Here is a 24,956-nt window from a genome sequence, read left to right as displayed (position 1 = left end):
CAAGATAGATCTTCGAGGGGCGTATAATCTTGTGTGTATTAAACAAGGCGATGAATGGAAAACAGCATTTAATACGCCCGAGGGCCATTTTGAGTACCTGGTTATGCCATTCGGGCTTTCCAATGCTCCATCAGTATTTCAGTCCTTTATGCATGACATCTTCCGAGAGTACCTGGATAAATTCCTGATGTATTTGGATGATATTTTGGTCTTTTCGGATGATTGGGAGTCTCATGTGAAGCAGGTCAGAATGGTGTTCCAGGTCCTTCATGCGAATTCCTTGTTTGTGAAGGGGTCAAAGTGTCTCTTTGGAGTTCAGAAGGTTTCATTTTTGGGGTTCATTTTTTCCCCTTCTACTATCGAGATGGACCCTGTTAAAGTCCAGGCCATTTACGATTGGACTCAGCCGACATCTGTGAAGAGCCTGCAATAGTTCCTGGGCTTTGCTAATTTTTATCGGCGCTTCATCGCTAATTTTTCTACTGTTGCTAAACCGTTGACTGATTTGACCAAGAAGGGTGCTGATGTGGTCAATTGGTCTTCTGCGGCTGTAGAGGCTTTTCAGGAGTTGAAGCGTCGTTTTTCTTCTGCCCCTGTGTTGTGCCAGCCAGATGTTTCGCTTCCGTTTCAGGTTGAGGTTGATGCTTCTGAGATTGGAGCAGAGGCTGTTTTGTCGCAAAGAAGTTCTGATGGCTCGGTGATGAAGCCATGTGCTTTCTTTTCTAGAAAGTTTTCGCCTGCTGAGTGTAACTATGATGTTGGTAATCGTAAATTGTTGGCCATGAAGTGGGCATTCGAGGAGTGGCGTCATTGGCTGGAAGGAGCCAAGCATCGCGTGTCTTGACAGATCACAAGAATTTGACTTATCTTGAGTCTGCCAAACGGTTGAATCCGAGACAGGCTCGATGGTCGTTATTATTCTCCCGTTTTGATTTTGTGGTTTCGTACCTTCCGGGCTCTAAGAATGTGAAGGCTGATGCCCTGTCAAGAAGTTTTGTGCCTGACTCTCCGGGTGTTCCTGAGCCGGCGGGTATTCTCAAAGAGGGGGTAATTTTGTCTGCCATCTCCCCTGATTTGCGGCGGGTGCTGCAAAAATTTCAAGCTGATAGACCTGACCGTTGCCCAGCGGAGAAACTGTTTGTCCCTGATAGATGGACTAGTAGAGTTATCTCTGAGATTCATTGTTCAGTGTTGGCTGGGCATCCTGGAATCTTTGGTAATAATAATAATAATAATAATAATTTTATTTATATAGCGCCAACATATTCCGCAGCGCTTTACAAATTATAGAGGGGACTTGTACAGACAATAAACATTACAGCATAACAGAAATACAGTTCAAAACAGATACCAGGAGGAGTGAGGGCCCTGCTCGCAAGCTTACAAACTATGGGGAAAAGGGGAGACACGAGAGGTGGATGGTAACAATTGCTTTAGTTATTCGGACCGGCCATAGTGTAAGGCTCGGGTGTTCATGTAAAGCTGCATGAACCAGTTAACTGCCTAAGTATGTAACAGTACAGACACAGAGGGCTAATACTGCATAAAGTGTATGAGAACATGATGCGAGGAACCTTTTTTTTTTTTTTTTTTTTTTTTTTATTATTTTTTTTTTTTTTTTTATTAAAAAAACCAGAGATTTGGTGGCTAGATCCTTCTGGTGGCCGTCTTTGTCGCGGGATGTGCGTTCTTTTGTGCAGTCCTGTGGGACTTGTGCTCGGGCTAAGCCCTGCTGTTCTCGTGCCAGTGGGTTGCTTTTGCCCTTGCCGGTCCCGAAGAGGCCCTGGACGCATATTTCTATGGATTTTATTTCGGATCTCCCTGTCTCTCAAAAGATGTCGGTCATTTGGGTGGTTTGTGATCGCTTTTCTAAGATGGTCCATTTGGTACCTTTGTCTAAATTGCCTTCCTCCTCTGATTTGGTGCCATTATTTTTCCAGCATGTGGTTCGTTTACATGGTATCCCGGAGAACATCGTTTCTGACAGAGGTTCCCAGTTTGTTTCAAGGTTTTGGCAATCCTTTTGTGCTAGGATGGGCATTGATTTGTCTTTTTCCTCGGCTTTCCATCCTCAGACAAATGGCCAAACCGAACGAACTAATCAAACTTTGGAAACATATCTGAGATGCCTTGTTTCTGCTGATCAGGATGATTGGGTGTCCTTTTTGCCATTGGCTGAGTTCGCCCTTAATAATCGGGCCAGCTCGGCTACTTTGGTTTCGCCGTTTTTCTGCAATCCTGGTTTCCATCCTCGTTTCTCTTCAGGGAAAGTTGAGTCTTCAGACTGTCCTGGTGTAGATACTGTGGTGGATAGGTTGCAGCAGATTTGGACTCATGTGGTGGGCAATTTGACATTGTCCCAGGAGAAGGCTCAACGTTTCGCTAACCGCCGGCGCTGTGTGGGTCCCTGACTTCGTGTTGGGGATTTGGTTTGGTTGTCGTCTCGTTATGTTCCTATGAAGGTTTCCTCTCCTAAGTTTAAGCCTCGTTTCATTGGTCCGTATAAGATTTCTGAGGTTATCAATCCTGTGTCATTTCGTTTGGCCCTTCCTGCTTCTTTTGCCATCCATAATGTGTTCCATAGGTGGTTATTGCGGAGATACGTGGTGCCTGTGGTTCCATCCGTTGATCCTCCTGCCCTGGTGTTAGTTGAGGGGGAGTTGGAGTATGTGGTGGTTATTTTCTTGATCTTAAGGGAGAGTATTATAGTAGTTATATTCTTGATCTTCGGTGATTTTCAAGTACATTAGGGCAGTATTACTATAGTTAAATGCTTGGACATAGAGACTGTAGTATAGTAGTTATATTTAGTGCATAGAGGAAAGTATTATAATAGGTTCAATGTTCTTCACTGAAATCAGTGTTATTATATTTATATTTTTCCCTATGTATAAATGTTCCCCACATAAATGATTTTCACTAAAATGTGTTATTTATATTTATAATATAATAGGACACTGTCTTTTGACTCACGCTGTATGAGGGGGGTTTCTTAGACATGCGCCCACTATGATGATTGTTGTGGTATTTAGGCAATAGCTTCATTGCAACCAATGTCAGACTTATTGTTAGATGCTCTTTAAATGGATTTCCCCTTGTATGGAAAGTTTAGCATTTTCTATTCTGGAAACAGACCTAAAGTCAAATCAAAAATCTTGCCCGTGCAGCAATCAGTAGTGTTTTACAAAGCAGGTAAAGATAAACGGGATTAATCATTTGAAATCGTGGTTCCTGGAGACCCCCAGGGTGTTATTAAATTGAAAATAGTTTTTGCTCATCTACTATATAATTGTCTAAGGGTCACTTCCATCTGTCTTTCTGTCTGTCTTTCTGTCTGTCTGTCATGGATATTCATTCATCGCGGCCTCTGTCTGTCATGGAAATCCAAGTCGCTGATTGGTCGCGGCAAAACAGCCACGACCAATCAGCGACGGGCACAGTCCGGAAGAAAATGGCCGCTCCTTCCTCCCTGCAGTCAGTGCCCGGCGCACGCATACTCCCCTCCAGTCACCGCTCACACAGGGTTAATGCCGGCGGTAACGGACCACGTTATGCCGCGGGTAACGCACTCCGAAACCGCTGCTATTAACCCTGTGTGTCCCCAACTTTTTACCATTGATGCTGCCTATGCGGCATCAATAGTAAAAAGATCTAATGTTAAAAATAATAAAAAAGCAAAAAACCTGCTATTCTCACCCTCCGTCATCCGACAATGCGCTCGCGCCTGCCGCCATCTTGCATTCCTGGCAATGCATTACGAAATTACCCAGAAGACTTAGCGGTCTCGCGAAACCACTAAGTCATCTGGGTAATTTCGCAATGAATCCTGGGAACGGAAGATGGCGGCAGCCGCGCGCGTATCACTGGAGCTTCGGTGGATCCCAGGGGTGAGTATATAACTATTTTTTATTTTAATTATTTTTTTAACAGGGATATGGTGCCCACACTGCTGTATACTACGTGGGCTGTTAGATACCATGTGGCTGCTATATACTACATAGCAGTGTTATATACTCCGTGGGCTGTGCTATATACTGCGTGAGCTGTGCTTTATATTACGTGGCCACTGTTATATGCTGCGTGGGCAGTGTTATATACTACGTGGCTGCTATATACTGCGTGGGCAGTGTTATATACTACGTGGCTGCTATATACTGCGTGGGCTGTGCTATATATTACGTGGCCAGTGTTATATACTGCGTGGCCTGTGTTATATACTATGTCGCCTGTGTTATATACTGCGTGGCTGCTATATACTGCATGGGCTGTGTTATATAGTACGTGGCTGTGTTATATACTGCGTGGCCACTGTTATATATTGCGTGGCCTGTATTAACGCATCGGGTATTCTACGCTGGGTCACATGGGGTTGTTTACATTGCCTGCCATAGTATCACTATGGTCTGCTGACATTATATTCAGAGACATTACTTATTGCTGAACCACCAGGGACTACTGATTTTATAAATCACTTTCTTATCAGTGTCATACGGTTGCAGATGGCGTACAGAGCAGGCTCAGAATCTGAACCTTCACCATACCTAGCAGATACCGGCTGTGTTACACAGTCAGCATCTGCCTAAAACAATCAGTGACAGTGGATTTTAAATGGTTATGTTGCTAGTGCTTAATTACCAGTTTGTCATCGGCCCCCTCCCCACGCTACTGCTTGGTGCCAATGAGTTAACATTGCAGCCGGAGGTCTACTGAAGTGACCCACAGGGGTCCTGCAGATGTCTGTAAAAATGGGAGGAGTGCTGTGCTGTCCGCCCATTTTTATTTTACAGCTGATCAGAAGCAGTGTTTGCCGCACTGTCATGCACATGACAGTATGGCAAACACTGGATGTTCGGGTCTCCTATTCAAGTGAATGGGGTCCGTGTTCAGGCCCAGGTCCGGGTACTGTTCTGGTACCTGAATCCAAATTTTTTTTTTAACTGTACAGCCGAACCCACCAGACCCAAACATTCAGGGGTCCGCCCATCTCTACTAATGATGCTTTTGTTGTTGCATTGATGTACTGATGATGGTTGTGGTGATGAATACATTATCAAAGCCATAAGTAGTACATGAATACAGCACCAGAACCACTATCACTACATGAATATCTCACCAGAACCACCATGACTACGTGAATTCATTACCAGGGTCATATGTAGTACATGAATATGCAAAACCACCATCACCACTTGGAAATGTCGACAGAACCACTATCAGTACATGAATAGAGCACCAGAACAACCATCAGTACATGAATACATAAACAGAACCACTTTCACTACATGAATGTGACACTAGAACCACCATCAGGACATGATTACATCACCAGAACTGCAATCACTACATGAATACATCACAAGAATCATCATTAGTACATGAATGCATCACCAGAGCCACAATGAGTTCAGGAAAACTGCATAAGAACCATCATCAGTTTTGTTGCAAGCTGTATTTGTCCCATGGATGCAATTGGATCTGTTTCATTTCCACTAGGGTATTTGTCAAATGCTGGACACCATAATTGAAATCAAACACTCCTTGTTATAGATACATTGTATTAGTTTCCATGACTATTCTTGGGTTTAACATATAAAGTATAGGGTGTCAAGGATGAATCTCACTATTTGTCACTTGTATCGTCCAAACGGTTCATAAGCAACTAATGATTCTTATATCTAACTGTAAAATTAAGCAAGTAAGCCCTATCCCTAAGGCTATGTTTCCACAGATACTCCACTCCGCCCAAAGCGCTGCCCCCTGTTGTATGTGCGGTGATTCCACATGTGTTCACTGAACACATCCAGAATCACAGCATCATATTCATAGGCTGTGTTATTTATCTTGCGGAGATGGAGCATCTCCGCAAGATAAATAGACATGCTGCAGTCTGGAAAGACGCACCGCATGTCCGGTTACATAAACTTCCCTCCACTATCCTGTAACATCTGGACGCTGCGGATTGGACGCTGCAGTTCTACACAGTGTCCAATCTGCAGCAAATCCTGAACGAATCCTTAGCGTGGAAATGCGGTGCCCCAGGGTCCTGGTCGTCGCAATGGTATTGCTTTCCTCTCGGGGAGAGTGATGCTACGTTGGGAAGCAATGAAGGAGAACTCTTTGTCAGGTAACACAATGCATGCAACATGTTCACACTCCAGACCAGAAGGGGGAGCTCTAAGCCTGTTTTAGGTGAACTCCCCTATAAGAACATCCTGAACTGGAGGGAAAAGGTTCAGTTCCTGTCAGGAAGACAGAGGGAAAGGAAGCATAGGAGCCGTGTAGCCTAAAGAGCTGCAGCTCCTAGGGAACAGATGGATAGAAAGCAGAACATATTGCAGCAAACATGAAGGACAGCAAAGCAAAGGAGAGGATATCAGAGGGAGATCAGCCAGGAGCAGCCTGCCTCCTTCTGAGGAGCAGAGATCCGGTGGCCAGCACACCAAGGGAGTAAGGATCTCTACGCTTTACTTCAGAGATGGCAGGACAGCTAATTTCACGTTACCTGCCCGCCCCTACACCCAGGAGGCAAGGTGGCACCCCTTAGAGGCTGGGGCATGATAGAGTCCCTGTAAAACACCTCAAGCCACCGGTCATAAGGGTTTGTCCTATCCATCTGGGGGGAGAGAGATATAACATCTACAACATCTGTGAGGACCTTATGAGAGGCTCAGCAGTAAGGGACTACTACATCACGGTGCTAGAGGAAGGCTACTGATTTCCACCTGAATAAGTGGACTCTGGACTTGTTTCCAAACCGGCCGGACTCTGCCTGCCCTGTGATCTAGTGCTCTGGACTGTGGATGCTGAAGCCTTCAGTAAAGGTAAAGAGACTGCAACCTTGTGTCCTCGTTCTTCACTGCGCCTCTCACCATCCACCATCTACACACGTCCTGGGGACGTACTTCACCTGTGGGAAGGTATACCATCTAGCTGCTGTAACATCACCCCAGCAGACCCCTTAAAGCAGCGTTGGTCACCCTGACTGAAAACCACAGGTGGCGTCACGAACATTTCTGCTTTAAAGGCATTTCCCTTTTACACGCACGTCCCAGGGCCACGGACCGGGTCAGCCACTGTGACACCCCCCTGTGAACCGCAGGACCCGGTACCGAGTACCCCATGGCCCCATGGAGGCGCTCCAGAAACATACCCTGAAGTTCACCGCATTTGCTGGTATTTTCTGGTGAAATAGTCAGCAATTCTAGTGGAAGTGGTTGTCATCTGGGGGAAGGGATGCATTAGGGGTCCTGTTATCTTACTTTCCGATTCATCCCTTTGCTTTTGATGGAGGACAGAATTCTCACCCCCACCAATCAGATATTGATGACCTTTCCTAACTATAGACCATCAATATAAAAGTCACGGACAACCCCTTTTAACTAAATGACAATATGCAGTAGGCGCCCTCTAGTGTCAGTTTTCACACCATCACTTAAATTGATTTTCAAGCCTTTTCAACAACTACTTGTATCTAGAATTCAGAGCAGATGAATTTCTTAATATATTTTTTAAGTGGTTGAAGCTTTGTTTTTCTTCTACCGATCTAGAAATCCCCTGTGCAGAGGCAAGAAACAGTAAACTTTCCTCCATCTGAGGTTTGTACCTTGGCTCATTCCAGCTCATGTTTTACCGACTTCTTTGCTTTATTTTCTTTCTTCTCCGTATCCTTTTTACGCTTTTCCAGTTTTTTTACCCATTTTTTAACCCATGAGATGCCAGGGGTGGCACATAGATTCTTGACTGGATTGGTATTTGTCAGAAACCTGCAAGAAAACAAATGCAACATCATGATATTATATTTATTTCCCCTCTCTTCTATATATAATGTGTACAAGGTCTTCGTTCGACATAGGGGGTGACTTACACCACGGCTTCTATGGGGCAGCCTGTATGCTTTGCCTGGATCTCATACCCGTTAATGGCACCAAATGGGATCTTCTTGACACTTGTCTGTAGACAGCAGTCCTTCACTGCCACTCCGGCACCTGAAAGGCAATAAATTGGAAAATAACCAAGAAATCACTGTAATGATGTAAGAGTTACAGTATATATTACCCCACACCTGGTTGGCAGCCATTGTAGAGAAGTTACCATTTGACCCCAATGATAGAACCTCTGAATGTCAAATAACTGGCCGTTTTGCAGAACAAAATGTAGTTCATACCGATACTATTCTTTTAGTTTCGACATGTTAGCATTTTGGAATTTTTACAAAAATGTAAGCAGTTCTTCTTTGTTTGATGGCTTGTCACTATATATCATCTTCTTGATTACATTCCAGAGGGTTTCAATGGGGTTCAGGTCTGGAGATTGGGCTGCCCATGACAGGGATTTGATGTGGTGGTCCTTCATCCACACATTGATTGACCTAGCTGTGTGGCATGGCGCATTGTCCTACTGGAAAAAAACAGTCCTCAGTGTTGGGGAACATTGCCTGAGCTGTTTTTTCCAGGAGAACCTTGTATGCGGCTTGATTCATACGTCCTTCGCAAAGAACAACCTGTCCAATTCCATCCTTGCTGAATCATCCCCAGATCATCACCGATCCTCCACCACATTTCACAGTAGATGCAAGACACTGTGGCTTGTACGCCTCTCCAGGTCTCCGTCTAACCATTAGACGACCAGGTATTGATCTGGGGAAGCTTCAGCAAGGCTGGAATTGGGCAGGTTAAATCTTTGCGAAGGATGTATGAATCAAGCCACAGACAAGGTTATCCTGGAAAAACAGTTGATTCCTTCTGCTCAGGCAATGTTCCCCAACTCTGAGGACTGGTTTTTCCAGCAGGACAATGCGCCATGCCACACAGCTAGGTCAATCCATGTGTGGATGAAGGACCACCACATCAAATTCCTCTCATGGCCAGCCCAATCTCCAGACCTGAACCCCATTGAAAACCTCTGGAATGTAATCAAGAGGAAGATGGATAGTCACAAGACATCAAACAAAGAACTGCTTTAATTTTTGTACCAGGAGTGGCAAAAGTTCACCGAGAAGCAGTGTGAAAGACAGTGTGAAAGCATGCCAAGACGCATGAAAGCTGTGATTAAAAATCATGGTTATTCCACAAAATATTGACTTCTAAATGATTAGGAATTGTTTTTGTTTGCTTTTTTTGCATTATTTGAGGTCGGCAAGCAATGCATTTTTTTTTTGTTATTTTGACCATTTCTCATTTTCAGAAAAAAAAATACAAAAATTATTGCTTGGAACTTCAGAGACATGTTGTCAGTAGTTTACAGAATAAAAGAACAATTTACATTTTACTCAAAAATATACCTATAAAGAGAAAAACCAGACAAACTGAACATTCTGCAGTTGTCTCTTAATTTTTGCCAGAGCTGTATTTGTTTTTTGTTCTTAGATAGCGCCATCATATTCCACAGCGCTTTACAGATGTCATCATTATCATCGCTGTCCCCATTGGAGCTCACAATCTATTCTAAATTCCCTATCAGTATGTCTTTGGAGTGTGGGGAAGAAACTGGATAATCTGGAGGAAACCCACTCAAACACGGGGAGAACATACAAACTCTTTGCAGATGTTTCCTGCATTTGAACCATAAGACCCCAGCACTGGAAGGTTACAGTACCAACCACTGAGCCACCGTGCTGCCTAAAATATGTAGTTTTTGACTTTTCACTGCAGGAAACCCAGTGTAAAAAAAAGAGGTTGGCAGCATTATACACTTTCAAATGGTATTCTTTTTTCCAAGGGACATGTAACAAAATTTGATGCAAAATCAGAAATCCTGAAAGTTTTGATGAAAGAAACAGAAGATAAGACGGATGTATTATGGCGAAATAGAAAAGTGACCAATATTGCTTTTCGAATGACACATCTCCTTAAAAAAATAAAAAAAATCATAGCAGCGCAAATGCTTTTATACATTTATTTAAAAGAATACATATATATGTATATATGTCTTTTGGAAAAAATGTTGATAGATGAAAATAAAAAAAGATGAGATCTTTACTAAATTCAATTTTCTTAATGATATAAAGGGATAAAAGAATGGATTCTTTCTACAGACACGAGGCAAATGGTAATACTGGAATCTTCTCTCGCCTGGTCATGCACAGCTCATAGGTATTTGGGCTACTAAGCAGAACATAGCCGGTATCACTTATGGAATTACTGCGCCATCTGGTGGCCAATACCTGAAAAGCAACCTAATTCCATATCCAAAGTACAGTCATTTGTTATGATAATTTTTTTATGTTATCTCTGTGTGTTTGTTACAATGTATCACTATTAGTGCTGAGCATTCCGATACCGCAAGTATCGGGTATCGGCCGATACTTGCGGTATCGGAATTCCGATACCGAGATCCGATATTTTTGTGGTATCGGGTATCGGTATCGGAGGTGTAAAATAAAGAATTAAAATAAAAAATATTGTTATAGTCACCTCTCCGGCGGCCCCTGGAACATCACCGCGAGCCACCGGCATCCGGCAGGCTTCTTTGTTCAAAATGAGCGCCTTGAGCGGAATGACGTCGTGGCTTCTGATTGGTCGCGTGCCGCCCATGTGACCGCCACGCGACCAATCAGAAGCATTAGCATTAGAGCCATCCACTGAGTGTAATGTCTGTGTCTATAGCTGTACGAATAGAAGGTGACGTTAGGTCAGTGTGACGGCAGGTTCTAGGAGAAAGAGTTGCAGAAAATAAAGAGCTGGCTAAAAACCGGTTCATACAGATTATCAGCAGATAAAGCTATCTAGACCACGTTTACATTTCCACATTAATTTTTGTCAGTTCCTCAAGAATGTGCAAACCTAACTGTGAACTTAGCCTAACCACAAAAGTATGTGATCTATGTATTCAACCCCGGAAAGATCAAGTACAGTACTCTGCTCCAAAATTACTGATCAACAATATTTCTCAGGCATTAGAAAAGCCCTCGCATTAAGTTTCTATTACATTTAGGCTACGTTCCCATGATGAGTTTTTGGTGAGTTTTTGACACTGTGTTTTTGCTGCATCAACGCAGCGTCTTATGGTTCCAGCAAAGTGGATGGGATTTATAGAAATCTCACACTCACTGTGCTTCCTTTACACTCAGCATAAACTGATCTGCGGTGCGTGTTTCAAATCCACAACTGTACATTTCTCTGGCGGGTACGCTGAGTTTTATGTGCGGATTTTACCCATAGACTTGTATTGGATGCGGAAAATCTGTAGGTAAAAAAGCACATGTGTTTTTAGTGCATTTCCATAGTGGAAACACATCAAAAACCCATATAATCTGTACCTAAGTATATCAATAAAATGTTGTCAAAGCCAAATACCAGGAAGTATGGAAAACAAAGCAGCTTTATTTAACCCATTAGTGACAGCCAATTTGGTACTTAACCCCTTAATCCCATATGACGCACTATCCCGTCGAGGTGACCTGGGACGTAATTCCCAGTGACAGGATAGTACGTCATATGCGATCAGCCGCGCTCACGGGGGGAGCGCGACCGGGTGTCAGCTGACTATCGCAACTGACACACGGCACTATGTGCCAGGAGCAGTCACGGACCGCTCCTTGCACATAAACTCTCGACACACTGTGATCAAAGATGATCGCAGTGTTCCAGCGGTATAGGGAAGCATTGCACAGGGAGGGGGCTCCCTGTGTGCTTCCCTGAGAGCCTTGGAGCAATAAATGGAATAACACGCGATCAAAAAGACGTATATAAATAACCATGGTACCGCTGAAAACGTCATCTTGTCCCGCAAAAAACGACCTGCCATACAGCATCATCAGTGAAAAAATAAAAAAAAGTTATAGCCTGTAGAATAAAGCGATGCAAAAATAATTATTTTTTCTATAAAATAGTTTTTATCGTACAAAAGCGCCAAAACATAAAAAAAATATAAATGAGGTATCGCTGTAATTCTACTGACCCGAAGAATAAGACTGCTTTATCAATTTTACCAAACGTGGAATGGTATAAACGCCTCCCCCAAAAGAAATTTGTGAATAGCTGGTTTTTGGTCATTCTGCCTCACAAAAATCGGAATAAAAAGTGATAAAAAAATGTCACATGGCCGAAAATGGTACCAATAAAAACGTCAACTCATCGCGGAAAAAACAAGACCACATATGACTCTGTGGACCAAAATATGGAAAAATGTGGAGATGCAAAAACTTTTTTTTGCAATAAAAAGCGTCTTTCAGTGTGTGACAGCTGCCAATCACAAAAATCCGCTAAAAAACCCGCTATAAAAGTAAATCAAACCCCCCTTCATCACCCCCTTATCTAGGGAAAAATAAAAAAATAAAAGAAATGTATTTATTTCCATTTTTCCGTTAGGGTTAGGGTTAGGACTATAGGGTTAGGGTTGGGGGTCATCCACAGATTACCCAAAACTGTGTCACCCACAGATGTCCCATAATAACAGTGTGTTATCCACAGATCCCCATAAAAGTGCGTCATCTACAGATCCCCATAACAGTGTCATCTACAGATCCCCATAACAGTGTGCCACCCACAGATCCCCACAATAGTGTGTCATCCACAGATTCCCCATAACAGTGTGTAACCCACAGATCTCCCATAATAGTGCATCATCCACAGACCTCCCTTAATAGTGCGTCATCCAAAGATCCCCATAACAGTGTCATCTACAGATCCCCATAAGTGTGTCACCCACAGATCCCCCTTAACAGTGTGTCATCCACAGATCCCCATAACAGTGTGTCATCCACGGATCCCCATAACAGTGTGTCACCCACAGATCCCCATAACAGTGTCATCCACAGATCCCCATAACAGTGTGTCCCCCACAGATCCCCATAACAGTGTGTCCCCCACAGATCCCCATAACAGTGTGTCATCCACAGATTACCCCAAACTGTGTCACCCACAGATGTCCCGTAACAGTGTGTCACCCACAGATCCCCATAACAGTGTGTAACCCACAGATCCCCATAACAGTGTGCAACCCACAGATCTCCTATAGCAGTGTGTAACTCACAGATCTCCCATAATAGTGCGTCATCCACAGACCTCCCATAATAGTGCATCATCCAAAGATCCCCATAACAGTGTCATCTACAGATCCCCATAAGTGTGTCATCCACAGATGTCCCATAACAGTGTCATCCACAGATCCCCATAACAGTGTGTCACCCACAGATTACCCAAAACTGTCACCCACAGATCCCCCATAACAGTGCGTCACTCACAGATGTCCCATAACAGTGTGTCACCCACAGATCCCCCATAACAGTGTGTCATCCAGATTACCCAAAACTGTGTCACCCACAGATGTCCCATAACAGTGCGTCACCCACAAATGTCCCATAACAGTGTGTCACCCACAGTTTACCCAAAACTGTGTCATCCACAGATGTCCCATAATAACAGTGTGTCATCCACAGATCCCCATAACAGTGTGTCATCCACAGATTACCCAAAACTGTGTCACCCACAGATCCCCATAACAGTGCGTCATCCACAGATCCCCTTAACAGTGTCATCTACAGATCTCCATAACACTGTTATCTACAGATCCCCATAACAGTGTCATCTACAGATCCCCATAACAGTGTGTAACCCACAGATCCTCATACCAGTGTGCAACCCACAGATGTCCTATAACAGTGTGTAACCCACAGATCTCCCATAATAGTGCGTCATCCAAAGATCCCCATAACAGTGTCATCTACAGATCCCCATAAATGTGTCACCCACAGATGTCCCGAAACTGTCACCCACAGATCCCCATAACAGTGCATCACTCACAGATGTCCCATAACAGTGTGTCACCCAAAGATCCCCCACAACAGTGTGTCACCCACAGATTACCCAAAACTGTGTCATCCATAGATGTCCCATAACAGTGTGTCATCCACAGATGTCCCATAATAACAGTGTGTCATCCACTGATCCCCCATAACAGTGTGTCATCTACTGATCTGCCATAACAGTGTGTCATCCACAGATCCCCATAACAGTGTGTCATCCACAGATCCCCATAACAGTGTGTCATCCAAAGATCCCCATAACAGTGTGTCATCCACAGATCCCCATAACAATGTGTCACCCACAGATCCCCCATAACAGTGTGTCATCCACAGATTATCCAAAACTGTGTCACCCACAGATCTCCCATAATAACAGTGTGTCATCCACTGATCCCCATAACAGTGTGTCATCTTCTGAATCCCCCATAACAGTGCATCATCCACAGATCCCCATAGCAGTGTCATCTACAGATCCCCATAACAGTGTCATCCACAGATCTCCATAACAGTGTCATCTACAGATCCCCATAACAGGTTCATCTACGGATCCCCATAACAGTGTGCCACCCACAGATCCCCATAATCTTCTATAACAGTGTGTAACCCACAGATCTCTCATAATAGTGCGTCATCTACAGACCTCCCATAATAGTGCATGGAGCCGTGTGTGTATGAGGTGTATGGAGTGGAGTGAATATGTACGAGGTGTATGGAGCGGAGCCATGTGTCTGCGAGGTGTACGGAGCAGAGCCGCATGTATACGAGGTGGACGGAACGGAGCCGCGTGTGTACGAGGTGTACGGAGCGGAGCCGCGTGTGTAGGAGCATCATGTGTGGCCATTATACAGTATGGAGCATCATGTGCAGCCATTATACAGTATGCATCATTATGTGTGGCCATTATATAGTATGGAGCAATATATGGGGCATGTTATTCTGTATGGAGCACTGTGCGGTACCCACAATACTGTATGGAGGACTATACTGTCTGATTTATGACCTATTGTAGAATGTACAATAGTTATCACTCATGTAATGTATGGGGGGACTGTATATGAGATGGGAGCACTATAGGGGGACTGTACTGTATATGAGTTTTGGGGGGCGCCTTTTTGAAGTTTGCCTCAGGCAGCAGTGTGGCTAGGTTCACCCCTGGGTTTAACTAAGATTCATTAATGGGGTCTGTGTCATTATTTCAAACTAGATGGTGGCCCGATTCTAACGCATCGGGTATTCTAGAATATGTATGTATGTACGTCGCGCTTAGCACAGCCACGTAGTATATAACACAGCCACGTAGTATATAACACAGCCACGTGGTATACAGAACAGCCACGTAGTATATAGCACAGCCATGTAGTATATAGCACAGCCCACGTAACACAGACACCCACGTAGTATATAGCAGCCACGTAGCATATAACACAGCCCACGTAATATATAGCACAGCCCATGCAGTATATAACACAGGCCACATAGTTCATAGCAGTGTGGGCACCATATCCCTGTTAAAAAAAATGTAAATAAAAAATAGTTATATACTCATCCTCCGGCGTCCAGCAAAGCTGTGCCGATACGTGCGATGCTGCCGCCAGCTTCCGTTCCCAGTGATGCATGGCGAAATTACCCAGATGACTTAGCAGTCTCGCGAGACCACTAAGTCATGTGGGTAATTTCGTATTGCATCACTGGGAATGGAAGCTGGAGGCAGCATCGCGCGCATCGGTGGATGGCGGAAGGTGAGAATAGCACAATTTTTTATTTTTTTTATTATTTTTAACATTATATCTTTTTACTATTAATGCGCATAGGCAGCATCAATAGTAAAAAGTTGGTCCGAGATGGGGCAACACAGGCACTGACTGGAGGGGAGTAGGGAGGGGCCGGAGTAAGCCTGTCGCTGATTGGTCACGGCCTGCCGGCCGCGACCAATCAGCGATGTGGGATTTCCATTACGGAAGTTAGTTTCAGACAGACAAACAGATGCAAGTACCCCTTAGACAATTATATAGATAGATAAACGACTTTATTCTGGGTGTCTGTGTTTTTATACACTATCACTATGGGGTTACTATAGGATAGGTGTCTTATTGACACCTCTCCATTACAAACCTGTGGGCTTGATGTCACCTGACAATACAAAGGTGACATCAACCCCACTGCCAGAATGCACCTTTTCTGGGGCAGCTGAGAGCTGATGTTTTTAGCTTGGGGGGATAATATCCATTGCCCCTTCCTAGGCTGTTAATATAAGCCCACAGCTGTCTGCCTAGCCTTTGCTGGTTATTAATTATAGAGGACCCCACGTCATGTTATTAGGGGTTCCCACATTTTAATAGCCAGCAAAGGCTAAGTATACAGCTGTGAAATTATATTACTAGCCTGGGAAGCTCCCTGGGTACAACCCATTTCCCAGGCTATAAACATTGGCCCCCAGCCTTCGGCTTTCCCTCTACTGGTTATTAAAATTATGTGGGAGCCCATGCCTTTTTTTTCATTTTTTTTTTCTTTAGTTGCTGTCTGGTTACAGCCTATGTACTTTTTTTCTGTTAATGCTCCTACATAAGCTGGTGACAATGTGTGTGTAGGTTTGTGTGTGTTTGTGTTTACTTATCTGCTTAGTAAAGGGGGTGTCGGGCTGACACATTTACATTACTAAGCCTAGGCCTAGGTGTCAATGACAGCTGCTGACACCAAGCATTAGTCCCAGTATTCTGATGCCACTTCACCATCATGAAAAAGGTGGTGTTGAACCAAGAAAATACATCACAAACCTTTTTTTTTAAATATCTTTATTAGCTCAAAAAACCTTCATTGCTGTACAGAAATGCATACAAAATCGCACCAAAAATGCCCCCAAAACGCGTGCTTTTCCTGCAGCGTTTTTCCTGCCAAGAGATACAGAAACCTTGCAGAAATTTCGACAAGCAAATACTGAACGTGCGCACATAGTGGAGTCGTACCAACTAGGGCTTATTAAAAATCGCTGTATGCTGCAATTGGCAGCATATTATCGCATGGCGCGCAACCACACAAGTCTATGGGTTTGTGAAAAATATCGGACTGCACTCAGATGTCATCTGAGTATAGCTTGATATGCACCGACTCACACAATGTAGAAGATGAAGATATTAAGTTCTCCATCTTCTCCACACCTGTGATCCCAATCTTGCTAGAGAGAATCATCAGATCGTCAGTGTGAGCGAGCCCTTATGCAGAGTCCTTTGGATTGAAATACATTTGTTAACAAATTTGATGCATCTTTCAGCTACTGAACAACAGCATAACAAATATACTCCTGTCATGTAATCAAGTGCATTTCGTAATCAAGTGCATTTTTTTCATAATTTACTCACGGGCTGTGAGGAGATTGTTGGCAGCGGTCAGCCATGCCCACCTCCATGATAAAGTCTGCCCAGTTTTCAAAAAGTTGACAAATTTTATGGCATATTTCTGGCACAAATTGTTTTATTAGTCGACCCGTAGGTGTGTAAACTGAAAATGAAGCCCACTGATAAGTACTTAGTAAGAAGTGGATTTGCATCCCAGCAATGACTAATTTACCATGATACCAGGGGTCAGTGGACACAGCCGAGACCCCCATATGTCCTGAGATTAAAAAAAAGTGATTTCTGAAGAGTTACAAAGCATTAGAGCCATCCACTGAGTGTAATGTCTGTGTCTATAGCTGTACGAGTAGAAGGTGACGTTAGGTCAGTGTGACGGCTGGCTAAAAACCGGTTCATACAGATTATCAGCAGATAAAGCTATCTAGACCACGTTTACATTTCCACATTTATTTCTGTCAGTTCCTCAAGAATGTGCAAACCTAACTGTGAACTTAGCCTAACCACAAAAGTATGTGATCTGTGTATTCAACCCCGGAAAGATCAAGTACAGTACTCTGCTCCAAAATTACTGATCAATAATATTTCTCAGGCATTAGAAAAGCCCTCGCATTAAGTTTCTATTACATTTAGGCTACGTTCCCATGATGAGTTTTTGGTGAGTTTTTGACACTGAGTTTTTGCTGCATCAACGCAGCGTCTTACGGTTCCAGCAAAGTGGATGGGATTTATAGAAATCTCACACTCACTGTGCTTCCTTTACACTCAGCATAAACTGATCTGCGGTGCGTGTTTCAAATCCACAACTAGAGTTGAGCGACCTTGACCTTTTTAGAGTCGAGCTGGGTTTCGCGAAACCCGACTATCTCAAAAGTCGGGTCGAGTGAAATCGGCCGATTATGGCGAAAAGTCGGGATCGACCGAAACACGAAACCCAATGCAAGTCAATGGGGCAGCATAGTCGGCAGTGAGTGGGGGCCAGGAAAACACCTAGAGTGCCCATTTTAATGTCAAAACCATCCATTCTTCTTAATGAAGCTTGTCAAGCGTAATTTACCTTATAATAATTGGAAGGCATTTGAAATTGGGGGTCATTTGGCTAAAGTTGTGTGGGGTAGGGCTGGTTCAAGTAATTAGTGGGCCCAGGAAATCTGGACCACGTCACGGCAGTGGAGTAGGGAGAGGTAAGTATTTCAACTTTGCAAGTGCTGTGATCCTGAGCAAGCAGGGGGGGCCCACTTGTTGGCATTGGCACTGGCACAGGGCCCCTCAAAGTACAGCGGTGTGTTTGCACGGCGGGGGCGCCTCCCACCGGCAGCAACACTTTTGCGTACTATGAGAGGCCATGTGCCAGTGACGTCGCCAACTAGTATTCCTCCCCCCACCTGATGAAGGAACCTGCACTTTCATCTGCACCTTCCTCTTTGCCCCCGTGTAAGGTGGTATGGTATGCGGGAAGAGCAACCTGACTTTCAGCAGGGTCACAATGTTGTTGTGTAGCATGCACGGGGAATGTTGCGTTATGGGTCAATGTACCAGCAGACTCATCTATCACTGGCTGGGCAATGGGCACGATGAAGTGGAAACACAGATATAGGCCCAAAGAATAAAGTGGGCTAAATGCAGTTCAAAATTGGTAACACAGGAATAACCAGGGGGCATTGCAGTGGAGGACAACTGGAATGAGAGGCTGACACAGAGAGTAGGGCCAAATCAGTAAGTAGTCGAAATGCAGTTCAAAATTGGCAACCGTAGTAAACAGGCGGCACAGCTTTGTTCAGTGGAGGAGAACAGCAAGGAGTGGCAGACACCGATAGTAGGCCCCAACCCAACTAGTAGGCCAAATGCAGTCTAACATTAACAACTACTTAACGAGAGCCTGAAAATGGAATTTCAGGACAGGAAACCAGGAGAACAGCAAGGAGTGGCAGACACCGATAGTAGGCCCCAAACCAACTAGTACGCCAAATGCAGTTGTTCCATTTAACCACAATTTAATGAGAGCCTGAAGATAGAAGCTCAGGAAAGGCAACCTGGGGAACACCTTGGAGTGTAACACACCATCTCTCTCCACCCCATACCCATTTTGTAGGCCTAATGCAGTGTACTTTTCTACAACTACTAAACGAGAGTCGGAAGACCGAAGCAATGGCAAGGAAACCTGGGGAACACCTTGGAGTGTAACACACCATCTCTCTCCACCCCATACCCAATTTGTAGGCCTAATGCAGTGTAGTTTCCAAGAACTACTAAACGAGAGCCGGAAGATCGAAGCTCAGGAAAGGCAACCTGGGGAACACCTTGGAGTGTAACACACCCTCTCTCTACACCCCATACCCAATTTGAAGGCCTAATGCAGTGTAGTTTCCAAGAACTACTAAACGAGAGCCGGAAGATCGAAGCTCAGGAAAGGCAACCTGGGGAACACCTTGGAGTGTAACACACCCTCTCTCTACACCCCATACCCAATTTGAAGGCCTAATGCAGCGTAGTTTCCAACAACTACTAAACGAGAGCCGGAAGATCGAAGCTCAGGAAAGGCAACCTGGGGAACACCTTGGAGTGTAACACACCATCTCTCTACACCCCATACCCAATTTGAAGGCCTAATGCAGCGTAGTTTCCAACAACTACTAAACGAAAGCCGGAAGATCGAAGCTCAGGAAAGGCAACCTGGGGAACACCTTGGAGTGTAACACAATGTCTCTCTACACCACGGAAGGGCTGATTCTTAGGAAGGAAGGCTGTTGGAAATAAGCATTGCGCGTCCGAGGGTGATTATATTCTTATTAGGTATATACTCACCCTCGGACGCGCCCTGCTTCTTTATTTGGAATGAATGTTTATTTGCAATGTGGTGTTGACTTTCTCTATTATTTTGGTAATTAATGATTTTATTATTTTCATTGTTTTGCATCTTCTCGGCAATAATATAAAGAAGACGCGACAGGACAACACTCGGTGGATGCCATATCTGTGTTTTCAATTTAAAAAACCTTTCAGTTAAATACTTGCAGGATAAAGTAATTGTAGCTGGTGGCCATTTTTAGTACTGTACCAGATTTTAGTTGTGTGTTTGTTTTTAATGTTAAAATGTCTGCATTTGATATCTCACCAGTATTTTCTTTTTTATAAGCAAAATACTTTTTTTTTTATTTTATGATGTTGGTTCAAGGGGTACACGGGCAGCAGTAGACAGGTCAGTGGAGGCCTAGTGGAAGGAGGGACCGCAGACAGGCTTCGAAGGCCTAACATAATAAAATGGGCTGGCTGTAGGCAATTTAAAATTGGTTCCAGGGGAACGGTATTTGTTGCTGTCACACAACTTACACGGTGAGCTATAACTTCAGTATGATTTAGCTACCCCTTTACAGGTGGGTGAGACCACAACGAAAATCAGCCACAATGTTACACACTCTGTTGTTGTTGGCAACAAATGAGATGGCACACACGCAGGACTGTCACTGAAGCGCAAATGTAAATATTTATCTCCCACTGATTTGTGTTTGTTTTTTTTAAAAAGAAAAACTTCAGAAAAAAAAAATTAAAAAAAAATTATTTTTTACAGAAGAATTTATAAAACAAATAAAATGAAATGATTGTTTCAGGGAGAATTTAGGAAAAAAAAAAAAAAAAAAGGCTTTGTAGGGCCCACTGAGTGAGAGAGGACGCACACAGGAGTCAGGAGTGGCACACAAGCCCAGAGGCCAATATTAATCTCCCACCGATTGATTTAGTTATTTTTTTTGGTAGATTTTGGAACCCAAATCAAGCAAAAAAATTAATAGGCTTTCTATGGCCCACAATTGGGGAGAGAGAGAGAGAGATGGCACACCCAGGAGTCAAGACTGGCACACAAGCAGAAGGGGCAATATGAATCTCCCACAGATTTTTTTTTTTTTTTTTCAGGGAGACTTGAGAGAAAAAAAAATACAAAAAAAATGATTTTTTTCAGGAATAATTTAGAAACCAAAGAAAATAAAATGATTGTTTCAGGGAGAATTTAGAAAACAAATAAAACAAAAAATAGGCTTTCTAGGGCCCACTGAGTGACAGATGACGCACACAGGAGTCAGGAGTGGCACACAAGCCCAGAGGCCAATATTAATCTCCCACTGATTGATTTAGTTATTTTTTTTGGTAGATTTTGGAACCCAAATCAAGCAAAAAAATTTATAGGCTTTCTATGGCCCACAATTGGGGAGAGAGAGAGAGATGGCACACCCAGGAGTCAAAACTGGCACACAAGCAGAAGGGGCAATATGAATCTCCCACAGATTTTTTTTTTTTTTTTTTTTTTTCAGGTAGACTTTAGAGAAAAAAAAAAACAAAAAAAAATGATTTTTTTCAGGAATAATTTAGAAACCAAAGAAAATAAAATGATTTTTTCAGGGAGAATTTAGAAAACAAATAAAACAAAAAATAGGCTTTCTAGGGCCCACTGAGTGACAGATGACGCACACAGGAGTCAGGAGTGGCAGACAAGCCCAGAGGCCAATATTAATCTCCCACTGATTGATTTAGTGATTATTTTTGGTAGATTTTGGAACCCAAATCAAGCAAAAAAATTTATAGGCTTTCTATGGCCCACAATTGGGGAGAGAGAGAGAGATGGCACACCCAGGAGTCAAGACTGGCACACAAGCAGAAGGGGCAATATGAATCTCCCACAGATTTTTTTTTTTTTTTTTTTTCAGGGAGACTTTAGAGAAAAAAAAATACAAAAAAAATGATTTTTTTCAGGAATAATTTAGAAACCAAAGAAAATAAAATGATTTTTTCAGGGAGAATTTAGAAAACAAATAAAACAAAAAATAGGCTTTCTAGGGCCCACTGAGTGACAGATGACGCTCACAGGAGTCAGGAGTGGCACACAAGCCCAGAGGCCAATATTAATCTCCCACTGATTGATTTAGTGATTTTTTTTGGTAGATTTTGGAACCCAAATCAAGCAAAAAAATTAATAGGCTTTCTATGGCCCACTATTTGTGAGAGAGATGGCACGCTCAGGACTGGCACACAAGCCCAGAGGCCAATATTAATCTCCCATTTTTTTTTTTTCCAGGGAAAATTTATAAACCCAATAAAAAAAATAATAATAAATAGGCTTTCGATGGCCCACTATCAGAGAGAGAGAGATGGCACGCTTAGGACTGGCACACAAGCCCAAAGGCCAATATTAATCTCCCACTGATTGATTGATTGATTTTTTCAGGTAGAATTATGAACCCAAATCAACCAAAAAAATAAATAGGCTTTCTATGGCCCACTATTTGTGAGAGAGATGGCACGCTCAGGACTGGCACACAAGCCCAGAGGCCAATATTAATCTCCCACTTTTTTTTTTTTTCCAGGGAAAATGTATAAACCCAATAAAATAATAAAAAAATAGGCTTTCTATGGCCCACTATCTGAGAGAGAGAGAGATGGCACGCTTAGGACTGGCACACAAGCCCAAAGGCCAATATTAATCTCCCACTGATTGATTTATTGATTTTTTCAGGTAGAATTTAGAACCCAAATCAAGCAAAAAAATTAATAGGCTTTCTATGGCCCACTGAGTGAGAGATGGCACACACAGGAGTAAGGAGTGGCACACAAGCCCTGAGGCCAATATTTTTCTCCCACTGATTGATGTTGTGATTTTTTCTGGTAGATTTTGGAACCCAAATCAAGCAAAAAAATAAATAGGCTTTCTATGGCCCACTGAGTGAGAGATGACACAGACAGGGATGGCACTCTAGCAGAAATGTCAATCTTAATCTCCCACCAAAAAAAAAAAAAGGAACTGTCCTTCAATTACTATCTCCCTGCAGTAATCTCAGCCAGGTATGGCAGGCAGCAATAAGGAGTGGACTGATGCACAAATTAAATAAAAAGTGTGGACAAACAAACAAGATAGCTGTGCAGAAAGGAAGGAACAAGAGGATTTGTGCTTTGAAAAAAGCAGTTGGTTTTCACAGCGGCTACACACAGCAATGCAGCTATCAGGGGGCCTTCTAGGGCAGCCCAATGAGCTACAGCGCTGAGGAAAAAAAAAAAAAAAGGAGCTTCCACTGTCCCTGCACACCGAAGGTGGTGTTGGGCAGTGGAAATCGCTACAGCACAAGCGGGTTTGTGGTTAATGGACCCTGCCTAATGCTATCCCTGCTTCTGACGAAGCGGCAGCAACCTCTCCCTAAGCTCAGATCAGCAGCAGTAACATGGCGGTCGGCGGGAACGCCCCTTTATAGCCCCTGTGACGCCGCAGACAGCAAGCCAATCACTGCAATGCCCTTCTCTAAGATGGTGGGGACCAGGACCTATGTCATCACGCTGCCCACACTCTGCGTTTACCTTCATTGGCTGAGAAATGGCGCTTTTCGCGTCATTGAAACGCGACTTTGGCGCGAAAGTCGCGTACCGCATGGCCGACCACGCACAGGGGTCGGATCGGGTTTCATGAAACTCGACTTCGCCAAAAGTCGGCGACTTTTGAAAATGTTCGACCCGTTTCGCTCAACCCTATCCACAACTGTACATTTCTCCGGCGGGTACGCTGAGTTTTATGTGCGGATTTTATCCATAGACTTGTATTGGATGCGGAAAATCTGTAGGTAAAAAAAACACATGTGTTTTTAGTGCATTTCCATAGTGGAAACACATCAAAAACCCATATAATCTGTACCTAAGTATATCAATAAAATGTTGTCAAAGCCAAATACCAGGAAGTAGGGAAAACAAAGCAGCTTTATTTAACCCATTAGTGACAGCCAATTTGGTACTTAACCCCTTAATCCCATATGACGCACTATCCCGTCGAGGTGACCTGGGACGTAAAGTGTGATTTTCTTTGTTCATATGTAAATGAGAAACTTTACTGGGTACTGAATGAATGCATTGCTGAAATCAGGGACAGTGTGTGGATGCAAAGTGTTTGTTATTGATGTAAATAATTAATTGCTATAAAATATGCTATAAAAGCATATTTGTTTGCGTTATGTTTTTAAAGAAAAATGTGGAAACATTTAATGACTGATTTTAATTTTGATTGATAACATAATTTTGTAATTTTGATTGACACGATTATACTAGAAATGATTATTGTTATGCAAATTTGATTGATATGAATTTGATGCATTTAATAACTGCTGCTTAATATTAAGAATGCACACAAAAATGGTGCAGAAATTCTGTAATATCAAAAACGCACAAAAAGCTCATCATGGGTACATAGTCTAAATGTGTGTATATGCATAAAGTGTGTGTAACTGCATGAATATACTCACCTACTGCTACTCTGTCGGGTATCCAGTGCCGTTCTGCTCAGCTTCTCAGTGATGTCCCACGCTGCAGACTCTGTAGATCACTCCTCGCTCTGCGTGACCCAGAAGTAGGGTTGTGCGACTTTTACTTTTATAGGATCGGGTCGGGTTTCACGCGGGTCGAGTGAAATCGGCCGATCCTATAAAAAAGTCGGGGTCGGGGTCGGCCGAAACACGAAACCCAATGCAGTGCATTGGGTTTCCAATGGTTCCCAGGGTCTGAAGGAGAGGAAACTCTCCTTCAGGCCCTGGGATCCATATTTAAGTGTAAAATAAAGAATTAAAATAAAAAATATTGCTATACTCACCCTCTGACGCGCCCTGGTACTAACCGGCAGCCTTCCTTCCTTAGAATCAGTGCGTGAAGGGCCATAGATGACGTCGCGGCTTGTGATTGGTCGCGCGACCGCCCATGTGACTGCTCGCGCGACCAATCACAAGCCGCGACGTCACCGAAGGTCATTCAAGCGCTGATTCTTAGGAAGGAAGGCTGCCGGAAAGAAGCAGGGCGCGTCCGAGGGTGAGTATATTCCTATTACGACCAACCACAAGCCGCGACGT

General features: G+C 43.5%; 1 protein-coding gene across 1 annotated transcript in view; it reads right to left on the bottom strand.

Annotated features, from left to right (window-relative positions):
• Positions 1–24,956, bottom strand: part of LOC138662522 (C-C motif chemokine 21b-like) — a 93,278-nt gene that overhangs the window by 8,187 nt on the left and 60,135 nt on the right. The window contains exons 2-3 of the mRNA XM_069748264.1: positions 7,865–7,985; positions 7,604–7,763 (exon numbers count right to left, since the gene is read on the bottom strand). Coding sequence (XP_069604365.1) covers positions 7,610–7,763; positions 7,865–7,985 — 275 coding nt within the window. The 3' untranslated portion in view covers positions 7,604–7,609. The remainder of the gene's footprint in view (positions 1–7,603; positions 7,764–7,864; positions 7,986–24,956) is intronic.

This window comes from Ranitomeya imitator, chromosome 1 (assembly GCF_032444005.1).
Source record: "Ranitomeya imitator isolate aRanImi1 chromosome 1, aRanImi1.pri, whole genome shotgun sequence".
Taxonomy (NCBI): domain Eukaryota; kingdom Metazoa; phylum Chordata; class Amphibia; order Anura; family Dendrobatidae; genus Ranitomeya; species Ranitomeya imitator.
Note: the sequence above shows the minus strand (reverse complement) of the source record. Positions and strands in the feature narration are given on the sequence as shown.